The sequence below is a fragment of the Diorhabda sublineata genome, chromosome 5 (assembly GCF_026230105.1).
Source record: "Diorhabda sublineata isolate icDioSubl1.1 chromosome 5, icDioSubl1.1, whole genome shotgun sequence".
NCBI classification, from domain to species: domain Eukaryota; kingdom Metazoa; phylum Arthropoda; class Insecta; order Coleoptera; family Chrysomelidae; genus Diorhabda; species Diorhabda sublineata.
The window spans coordinates 33,696,753-33,707,743 of NC_079478.1; the positions used below are offsets into that span (position 1 = coordinate 33,696,753).

General features: G+C 35.8%; 1 protein-coding gene across 1 annotated transcript in view; it reads right to left on the minus strand.

Moving 5' to 3' along the window:
- Positions 1-9,318, minus strand: part of LOC130444721 (disks large homolog 5-like) — a 110,823-nt gene extending 101,505 nt beyond the window's left edge. Inside the window, exons 1-3 of the mRNA XM_056779997.1 lie at positions 9,197-9,318; positions 8,964-9,157; positions 4,888-5,214 (exon numbers count right to left, since the gene is read on the minus strand). Coding sequence (XP_056635975.1) covers positions 4,888-5,214; positions 8,964-9,157; positions 9,197-9,318 — 643 coding nt within the window. The remainder of the gene's footprint in view (positions 1-4,887; positions 5,215-8,963; positions 9,158-9,196) is intronic.
- Between the last annotated feature and the right edge of the window lie 1,673 nt (positions 9,319-10,991).

Consider the following 10,991-nt stretch of genomic DNA (forward strand, 5'->3'; position numbering starts at 1 on the left):
TTAATTCTAGTTAATTCGCTTGTGGAATTAATTCTGTCCATTCAACTTTGTCAAAATATCGTAATTTTGAGTTTAATAAATTTTTAAAAATAAATTTTCGGACATCGAAAATATAACTGGCGCAGTCATTCGGATTCGTGCGGTCGCGATTTTTTCCACATAATGTGAAAAGAAAAACCCGGCTAAGTATTTTAATATAGCACGGAATCTACGTTCATTGAGGGACAGGACTTGAAATTACTAAATCAGAAAATTGAAGAAAAGAAGAAAGAAAAAAATGAAGTTGAAGAATGAAGAGGAACAACAGAACAGGATCTAAAAAATACCTCCATTATTTTTTATTTAACTAATACACGAGAAGATCATTTTTTGTAAACACTATTCAATGAATTGTAGTAAATTCGCTTCTGGAATTAATTCTGTTCATTCAACTTTGTCAAAATATCGTAATTTTGAGTTTAATAAATTTTTAAAAATAAATTTTCGGCCATCGAAAATATAACTGGCGCAGTCATTCGGATTCGTGCGGTCGCGATTTTTTCCACATAGTGTGAAAAGAAAAACCCGGCTAAGTATTTTAATACTACAGCACGGAATCTACGTTCATTGAGGGACAGGACTTGAAATTACTAAATCAGAAAATTGAAGAAAAGAAGAAAGAAAAAAATGAAGTTGAAGAATGAAGAGGAACAACAGAACAGGATCTAAAAAATACCTCCATTATTTTTTATTTAACTAATACACGAAAAGATCATTTTTTGTAAACACTATTAATGAATTGTAGTAAATTCGCTTCTGGAATTAATTCTGTTCATTCAACTTTGTCAAAATATCGTAATTTTGACTTTAATGAATTTTTAAAAATAAATTTTCGGACATCGAAAATATAACTAGCTAGTGTTTTTTCAGCAAAAACGAAATTTCAATTCTAAAAACGAAAATATGTAAGGAGTGAGTTTTATGTATGGAACGCCTCAATTATTTATCTCGAAAACGGCTTGAACGATTTTTATAAATTTTTGAGTACAAGGGTCTTGTCATACGGTCGGTTCATTATTTTCACGGAGAAAAGAAAGATCTGACAACAATGTAGATACCGTTACGCAGAAAAATTCATAAAAATCGTTTAAGCCGTTTCCGAGATACTTGAGGCGTTCCATACATAAAAGTCACTCTGTATAATTATTACCTAACCTTTGACAGATTTCCCAAAACACCATCAAGTCATGTTCTTAAAAAGGTGGGAAAACAAGAAAAAATCAGAAGCATAGAGTATGACCCCCGGTTCCAGGGAAAAGATATTCCTTTTTTATTTTACCAATTGGTTCCAAAAGGTCCATTTATTAAGCAAAGAGTTACTGGTATGTTCACCTGTGAATTACCGAAGAACATCGGAGAACCTCCCGCCAGTTCTTATAGTTCCTGCCAGGAATTAAAGAAAACCGTCGAACACTGAGTGCGAGGCTGTCCTGGACAAAGGTATAATAGGTCAGTAGTTTCCGAGAAAAGGTCTGCAGAGATTTCATTTTTGGATAGTATGACATACATTTTTCACTTTAAAGAATCCCACGATAAAAATCTAGTGACGTAAGGTCTGTTTACTTGACTGTCTCGTTTAACTCAATTATTTGGAAATATTCTATTAAAAAAATTTCTAACGTTCAGCCTACGGAAGAAAAACATATATTTTGGAAAAGTAGCGATAAATTTTCCGATATAGTTTCCTTTTAGTTCGATACACATCACCCAGCGATTCTCCAATTTCTTTAACCCATTAAAAGTACACGTTTTTTCATAGTCTGCTCAGTAACCTCTTTATTTGACTCAAATTTATGCCTAGCGAGTGATTCTTTCAAGTCGAAGATGATAGAGTGGATTAAGCAGCTTTTCGTAACTCAAATCGACAATGGCGAGTGTGGAGGTTATCACAATGGAAGATATAGCACTATTTTTCTTGGCAAATGCAGCCATCTTTCACCATCACCTTTTTGGACGAATCTTCGCCACCTTTGAAGCAAATTCGCCAGGTGAAGTCCAGTTTTTCGATTGTTCCTCAATCTCTTGTGTGCACCATTGGATTCATGCTTCTAAATAATTTTTTATTAAGCGAGCATTCCCTACCATTCCCAAGAATTCTTCGACAAAGTACGGTCAGCAAAAGCGACTTCGTATCAATAAGACCTATATGAACAAAACCGTAAACCAATTTTGCAAATAAACTTTGATTAACGATTTTCTCTCTATTCTCGACAATGGAACAAAACAAACGAAATTTTGTTATTAAGCTCATAGACTATTCAGTGACAATAACAACAATGATTTATGTCATTTTACATTTTTCATAAAAAGATTTTATTAACGCACTTCATGTAATCTAAAAGTTTGTTATTGTAAGCATGGAATTCCAATTAAAAAATCTTTTGTGCATGTGTGTGGAATGAGGCTCATTTTAGCGTTTCATCCCAAGTATTTCCGCTCTAGTGACTCCGTAAAGCACTTCGAATAGAAAAGCGTTTATATTAAAAGAAAAATAATCAGATTCTCATCCTTTTTTTTCTAAAGTGGAGAGAAACTCGAAAAGTATGACTCAACAAGAAGACACGTTGTTGCATCTTTAGTGATTGGAGATAACACTTAAATTAGAGATCTATAACACAATACAATACCTAGCGAAATAACAATCATTGTTGATTAATTTATATACTTTATTGTTTCTATAACTTTATATATGTTTAATATTTTCACATTGATACTAGAGTTTTGTTCGCTTGTCCGTCTGTCTGTCTGTCTATCTGTCTGTCTATCTGTCTGTCTATCTGTCTGTCTATCTGTCTGTCTATCTGTCTGTCTATCTGTCTGTCTATCTGTCTGTCTATCTGTCTGTCTATCTGTCTGTCTATCTGTCTGTCTATCTGTCTGTCTATCTGTCTGTCTATCTGTCTGTCTATCTGTCTGTCTATCTGTCTGTCTATCTGTCTGTCTGTCTATCTGTCTGTATATCTGTCTGTCTATCTGTCTGTCTATCTGTCTGTCTATCTGTCTGTCTATCTGTCTGTCTATCTGTCTGTCTATCTGTCTGTCTATCTGTCTGTCTATCTGTCTGTCTATCTGTCTGTCTATCTGTCTGTCTATCTGTCTGTCTATCTGTCTGTCTATCTGTCTGTCTATCTGTCTGTCTATCTATATGTCTGTCTATCTGTCTGTCTATCTGTCTGTCTATCTATATGTCTGTCTATCTGTCTGTCTATCTGTCTGTCTATCTATATGTCTGTCTATCTGTCTGTCTATCTGTCTGTCTATCTATATGTCTGTCTATCTGTCTGTCTATCTGTCTGTCTATCTGTCTGTCTATCTGTCTGTCTATCTGTCTGTCTATCTATATGTCTGTCTATCTGTCTGTCTATCTGTCTGTCTATCTGTCTGTCTATCTATATGTCTGTCTATCTGTCTGTCTATCTGTCTGTCTATCTGTCTGTCTATCTGTCTGTCTATCTGTCTGTCTATCTGTCTGTCTATCTGTCTGTCTATCTGTCTGTCTATCTGTCTGTCTATCTGTCTGTCTATCTGTCTGTCTATCTGTCTGTCTATCTGTCTGTCTATCTGTCTGTCTATCTATATGTCTGTCTATCTGTCTGTCTATCTGTCTGTCTATCTATATGTCTGTCTATCTGTCTGTCTATCTGTCTGTCTATCTGTCTGTCTATCTATATGTCTGTCTATCTGTCTGTCTATCTGTCTGTCTATCTATATGTCTGTCTATCTGTCTGTCTATCTGTCTGTCTATCTGTCTGTCTATCTATATGTCTGTCTATCTGTCTGTCTATCTGTCTGTCTATCTATATGTCTGTCTATCTGTCTGTCTATCTGTCTGTCTATCTATATGTCTGTCTATCTGTCTGTCTATCTGTCTGTCTATCTATATGTCTGTCTATCTGTCTGTCTATCTGTCTGTCTATCTGTCTGTCTATCTATATGTCTGTCTATCTATATGTCTGTCTATCTGTCTGTCTATCTGTCTGTCTATCTATATGTCTGTCTATCTGTCTGTCTATCTGTCTGTCTATCTATATGTCTGTCTATCTGTCTGTCTATCTGTCTGTCTATCTATATGTCTGTCTATCTGTCTGTCTATCTATATGTCTGTCTATCTGTCTGTCTATCTGTCTGTCTATCTATATGTCTGTCTATCTGTCTGTCTATCTGTCTGTCTATCTATATGTCTGTCTATCTGTCTGTCTATCTGTCTGTCTATCTATATGTCTGTCTATCTGTCTGTCTATCTGTCTGTCTATCTATATGTCTGTCTATCTGTCTGTCTATCTATATGTCTGTCTATCTGTCTGTCTATCTGTCTGTCTATCTGTCTGTCTATCTGTCTGTCTATCTGTCTGTCTATCTGTCTGTCTATCTGTCTGTCTATCTGTCTGTCTATCTATATGTCTGTCTATCTGTCTGTCTATCTGTCTGTCTATCTGTCTGTCTATCTGTCTGTCTATCTGTCTGTCTATCTGTCTGTCTATCTGTCTGTCTATCTGTCTGTCTATCTGTCTGTCTATCTGTCTGTCTATCTGTCTGTCTATCTGTCTGTCTATCTGTCTGTCTATCTATATGTCTGTCTATCTGTCTGTCTATCTGTCTGTCTATCTGTCTGTCTATCTGTCTATCTGTCTATCTGTCTATGTAAGAAAAGTTTAAATCTTTTAAAGAAACTACGATTAAAACCATGTGGTGCCTGTTACAAGAAAAATATTATAAAGGAATGAAAGTTATGATTGACCCATTAAAAAATGATTTTTGTGAATTTTAACAAGCGCGAACTGTAAGGGTTCTTCGATGATTCAGATCCCTGTAAAAGGTATTGAAGTTTCGTAGTAAGCTACAACTTACCAGCCTCTTTTCCACCTTTAACGCATATCCCGAATCCATGTGTGCCATCTTGAGGTTCCCTAACCATAGTGACAGTTCTCGTTGCCAGTTCGTGTATGTTAGGCACATAATTCACTTCTCTATTAACTTGATGTGCTGTAGATGGAGGACTACTAGCAGGTGATCTTCTCGGTCTTTCAATTCCCGTCTTAACTGTTGAGGAAGATGGATTATTGGTACCGAATAGACGAAGAACTTGTTCAGGAGAAATGGGACGTTTTTTATTGTTCGAAGAAGGAGTGCGGCCTGATGTGGTACTAAAGTTTGGGTTTGAGCCCAAATAGGTACCTGAAAAGTATATTAACTCATTTAAAATTATTCAAAGATCAAAGGAAGCGAATTCGAAGCGAATGATTCGTCACGAAGAATTTTTGATATAGAATATTTGTATTATTGATTTATGCACAAAGTCGCTCAGTTGGGATTCCGTAAATTCCGTACTATACGTACTATCATTTTTCTACGCCCATCCATTTGATTTTCTGATATTTTCTGATATTCGTAGTGCGTTGTCTTTACTATTTTCAAGATTTAAGATTCACATAGCCTTCCGCCATTGTAGAAGATTACCGTCAAGTTGTTTTCATCCATAACTTCTTAGGTGACCTTTTTGTTACACATGGATGAGTATTAAAAATGAAAATTAACCATAATGGGACTTTAAGAAATACACGTCAAAATCACTATGTAATAATAAATGTAATTCAAATGAAAAATATACAGAATAAACCTTTCTCCTTAGTAAAGTATTTTAGACTTTATTTAGTACAATCTAAACAACGACCCACAGTGCAATTGCCACGAAATTTATGGCGTTTAACTTGCTTTTCCAAAGGCTTTGGTAAGCTACATGGCATGGGTTTATCCAGAATCTTTACAAATATTTGATATAAAACACGAGACAAGCGGTTGTTGAGTAATCTCGAATCTAGTAGAGGCAAAATCTTTCGCGAAGCTCTTTAAAATCAATTGCTTGTTGTTGGGGATTGCCAAAAAAAACTTGAAAATATCATGTACTTGTTGACAAGGCTAATATTTAGCAATGTGTAGAAAATACAAACTGCTCAAGGGTTAGTTCGTCGGCTAGTGGAATAGACTGTGCACTTTTCATATATAGCGTCCACTCCTCCTTTTATAGCATTGTAGAATGCAATGATTTCGAGTTTATTAGTTTCTTCATCAATACATGGAATAAGATGCATTGATGAAGACTTTTTTGGCCTTTTTCTACATAGCAAAAAAGTATTTTTTGCTTTTTTCATTGTGCTCACAAAAATTTCAATTATCTTTCTGGATTTCTTTTTGTTTTAAGCAAATTTTTTAAAATAATTTTCATATGAAATCGTATTTTCTATTTATTCGGGGAACAGAACGAATAGAATAGAACAAATTCCAGTTGGGTTATATTTTGAAAAATATAAATTCCGTTTTCTATATGTTAGAGTATAAGTTCCTTTTTAATTAAATCTGTTCTTTCTACTCGTTCCTTTTTCCGTTATTTCCATCTGTGTTTCCGTTTCCTTCCTCATTATATTTTTTCCCGCAGTTCTACAGCTTCCAGGGAGTTTCAACATCAATTACCAAACTTTCTACTCGTTCTTTCTTGCGTTATTTCCATCTGTTTTCCCCTTTCTTTACTCATTATGTTTTTCCCGCAGTTCTACAGCTTCCAGGGAGTTTCAACATCAATTACCAAACTTTCTACTCGTTCTTTCTTGCGTTATTTCCATCTGTTTTCCCCTTTCTTTACTCATTATGTTTTTCCCGCAGTTCTACAGCTGCCAGGGAGTTTCAACATCAATCACCGGACTAAAAACTCAACCTCAACTCTAATACTTATAAGGGTTTATTTTCTTCTTTTCGGGCGACAAATCTTGATTATCTGAAGATGGAACTTGCTGAGATTCAACCTCATCAACCTGCCTGTCTGCCTCTCTGTCTTTCTGTCTGTCTATCTGTCTGTCTTCGCATGAAATAATCACATCTCTGGTAGTCTCTTCGTGCTTCCACTGTTCCCAATTTGACTGCAAATACTCCTTATCAAACACAACTTCATCAAATAGCTGATTATTGTATATTTTTATCAAGAAGGCGGCTTTTGATTATTGCAGTAGAAGTTTCGGATTTTTCTCCAATCAACAACACCTGCTTTCGACTGATTGACCCATGAAAACTGTTCAGCGTTTCCAAAGATGTTCTTTCAGAGATTTAAGTAGGTAATACATTTGTCATACAAGCATCAAATTCGTCTTTCACACTGCTACATACTTTCTCATCTAAACTCCTGTAGATGTTCTTTGAGAGCTTTGAGTTTGAGAGTTTGAGAGCTTTGTGAGTTTCAGCAGCCTCAAAAGCTTTATTGTTATTTCTCACCAACGGACAATTGACCAAAAGCTATACTGCCGATCGCGGATTTCACACTATTGTTAAGAAAGTTGGAGGAATATTTTTTTGGTGAGTTAATTTTAGCGTATCAACTCCTTCATCAACTAATATAATCGTAGTTGCTGAAACCGTCAGTGATATTTATACTGAACGCACTTTTACTCACAATTACACTGTCTATCGGACGTTTCGATGACCAAGTTAACGTCTTCAGACACTGAAGCTATAATTGTGAGTGTTAGTGTAGTGGTAGTTTGGACAGTGTGTTCAATATAGTTGATAATGATCTTCTACAACATTGGGCAGTATTCTACTTTGGTAACAAAACATATTCAGCAATTTTACGTGGTATACTACCAATCGTATCTATTCCCACATGCATTTTTTGTTTGTGTTACAAGTATGAACTTCTCCTTTTAGTTTTCGAATATGAAATGTCAATGATCAAGGATTTTTCTTTATCCTGAATAATTGCATTTTTATATTTATTGTTAGCGGCAAGCAGTACTGAATCCAATAAAGAAGAGAACTCAAAAACAACACCTCATTTTCATGGGATAGTAGTAATTGATTTCTATGCTTTACTTTTAACAACTTATGTTTATCGTCTGGGATAAAAAGACTTGTACTTCTCTTGTATCTCAAAATATTAGCAAAGAAATAATAGAAGGTTATTTCTATGTTAAGAAGCCAGAAAATACAGAAACCTTCTTGTAAGATTCAGTAATTTGTTTGCGTTAAGTTCATTACAGAAATTCCGTTATTTACAAACATCTAGAAATAAACAAGTTCGCTCGAGTAAACGTGAAAATTAACTTTTCTCAATTTCCTGGTCTCGAGGAAACTGTTGTGAGAAAGCAAAACATAAGAAATAGTAATTGAATAAATCAACTATGTATCGGAAAGTTTATTGTATACTCCGGAAGAGTTTCATTGAAAAGGTTACTATAAAAGTATCAATTTATTGTGCAGAATAATATCTTTCTAACTTCACACACTTAGTCTAGCGAAATAAATCGCAACTGAACTAGGAAAAATTAAATCTTAAGCCCGTTGAGAGCTTTTTCTATGTTAGAGCATAAGCTCCTTTTTATTCAAATCTGTTCTTTCTACTCGTTCTTTCTTGCGTTATTTCCATCTGCTTTCCCCTTTCTTTACTCATTATATTTTTTCCCGCAGTTCTACAGCTGCCAGGGAGTTTCAACATCAACCACCAGACTAAAAACTCAAATTCAACTCTAACATCTGGGAATTTGAACCTAAGTAAATGAAAGATAATTTTATATAGAATATTTTTACAAAACCAATGGTACTGATTAATCCTAACACAGAACTAAAATGAATAACATAAAAATTACCAACAACGCAGGACCGAGATTTCATCTTTCGGCCCGTGTAGTGTATACAATTTTTCTTCATACCTCGGTCGAAAAGGAAAAATTGAGCATTTGCTTTCGCTTCGGATATCATGAAAAGCCGGGCCTACAATTCAACATTTGGCCCTTGTAGTTTAATACGTTTTTCGTTCCTGCTACTAGGGATAAAAATACGTACTTTCAACCGAGGCATGAAGAAAAAATATTTACAATAACGCCTATACCAGAAAATAAATATTTAATTAAAAAATTAGCAAAAAATATTGTGGTTTTTACCTCTGGGACTGCTTAAAGAATTATAGGCATAATCTCTACTAGGATGGTGATGCATCACAGAACTAGGACGTTCCACGATGGTATATGAAGTACCCGGTGGCGAATAGTACAACCCAGATCGACTCCTCGGATAACTTCTCGGACTACCATTGGTCGGACCGAGTACATCTTCCGCTTCGGCAGGTATCGGCGCCCTGCCCCCACCACTTCTTCCGACCGTGTGGCGGGCGTACGTAGAACGAGTTCCCGTAGTTTGAGTCCCACTAATACCATAATGCCCGCTGCCCAGGTCCGCCAACTCGGCGTACTCTTCGTTACCCCCGCCGCCGGTCGGTGCGCCGCCGCCGGCGCGCATCGCCCGCTTCTACCTCTTTTACGTTTCTTTATCTTTTTCTTCTTCTTTTTCTTCGTCGTGATCTCGTCTGGCTGGCTAGGTGCTGCTAGCCTTCGCGCTATCGTCACGAAAACGTTAACTGAAACAAAATTGAATATATTACAGTTTTCTCGAAATTATTATAAACATAGACTTTTTGGGGATAGTTAGAAGAATTTATTCTTTCCAAAAATGCGTTCAAAATGATAAGAAATATTGATTTTTAGAGCTCTATTCGTTTGAGCTAGCTCTTGGAAGTAGATTTTGAAAGTCAACCTTAATCAGGAAAACCTTCAATTTCAAAAGCTGACGAAAATGTTGAACGTACGACAGTAATTGTGAAATTAGATTTAATGATTCCACCGTACATCAAATTTTGACAAACGATTTGAACTTGTAAAAGATTAGTACCCTCAATGTGCCGGAAAACCTAATAGAATTTTTAACAATGTTGCGTTTTTTTTTGAACGGATTGGAAAATAAAAAAGAAACCTTGTGAATATTTCCTTTTACCGGAATTAAAACGACTTTTTGAAGCCTTAGAACTTCCAGAAAACTGATAAAACAGTTAATCGACCAACTTCCAGCGCTGGTGCCATGGGGCATAACGACTACGCCTGTAGAATTATTTCCATTTGCCGAAATTAAAACAAGCTTTGAAAGAGGTCAATTTGGAAACATTCCAATGCTACTACCAAGAATGGACACAACGATTGTCGAAATTAGAGCAACTTCTTAAAGGTCATTTTGGAGACATCTAGAGAATATCCAAAAGACTGAAAAACCAAAAGAAAAATCCTATTTCCAATGCTATTGCCAAGAGTGGGGCATAACGACTACGCTTGTGGGATTATTTTCTTTTTCCAGAATTGAAACACGTCTTTAAAGGTCATTTTGGAAGCCTAAAGAACATGCAGAAGACTGAAAAACCAATTAAACGGCCAACTTCCAACGATATTACCAAGAGCTGGGCATAAGGACTACGCCTGTAGGACTATTTCCATTTGATGAAATTGAAACACGTTATTGAGGGTCATTAAGGAAACCTAGAGAACATCCTGTAGACCGAAAATTGAACATAGAACTTCCAATACCACTAACAACTTTTTGGAGGTCATTTCGGAAACGTAGATTACATCCAGAAGGCTGAGAATCCACTTAAACGGCCAACTTCCAACGCTGCTACCAAGAGTGGGCACTACGAGTACGCCAGTAGAATTATACCCTTTTGCCAAAATTAAATCAAGTTTTTGGAAACCCGGAAACATTCCAATGCTGCTACCAAGAATAAGCACAACGATTGCCGAAGTTGAAACAATTCTTGGAATATAGAGGATATGCTGAAGACTAAAAAACCTGTTAAATGTCCAACTTCCAACGCTGTGGGCCATAACGATTTAACCTGTAGCATTATTTCCATTTGATGAAATTAAAACAAGTTTTTGAAGGTCATTTTGAAAACCTGAAAAGATTCCAAGAATTGGCACAACGATTACCATGACTTTAAAGAGAAGAACAGTAATGTTTGGTAAAAAATAATAGCCTTGGATGATGTCATCAGTATTATTTCTTTCCTACCACACCTCGTAATTCTTGTGACACAACATTTGCCAATACATTATAACATTTCCCTCGATATGACCTCCAGTTATCGT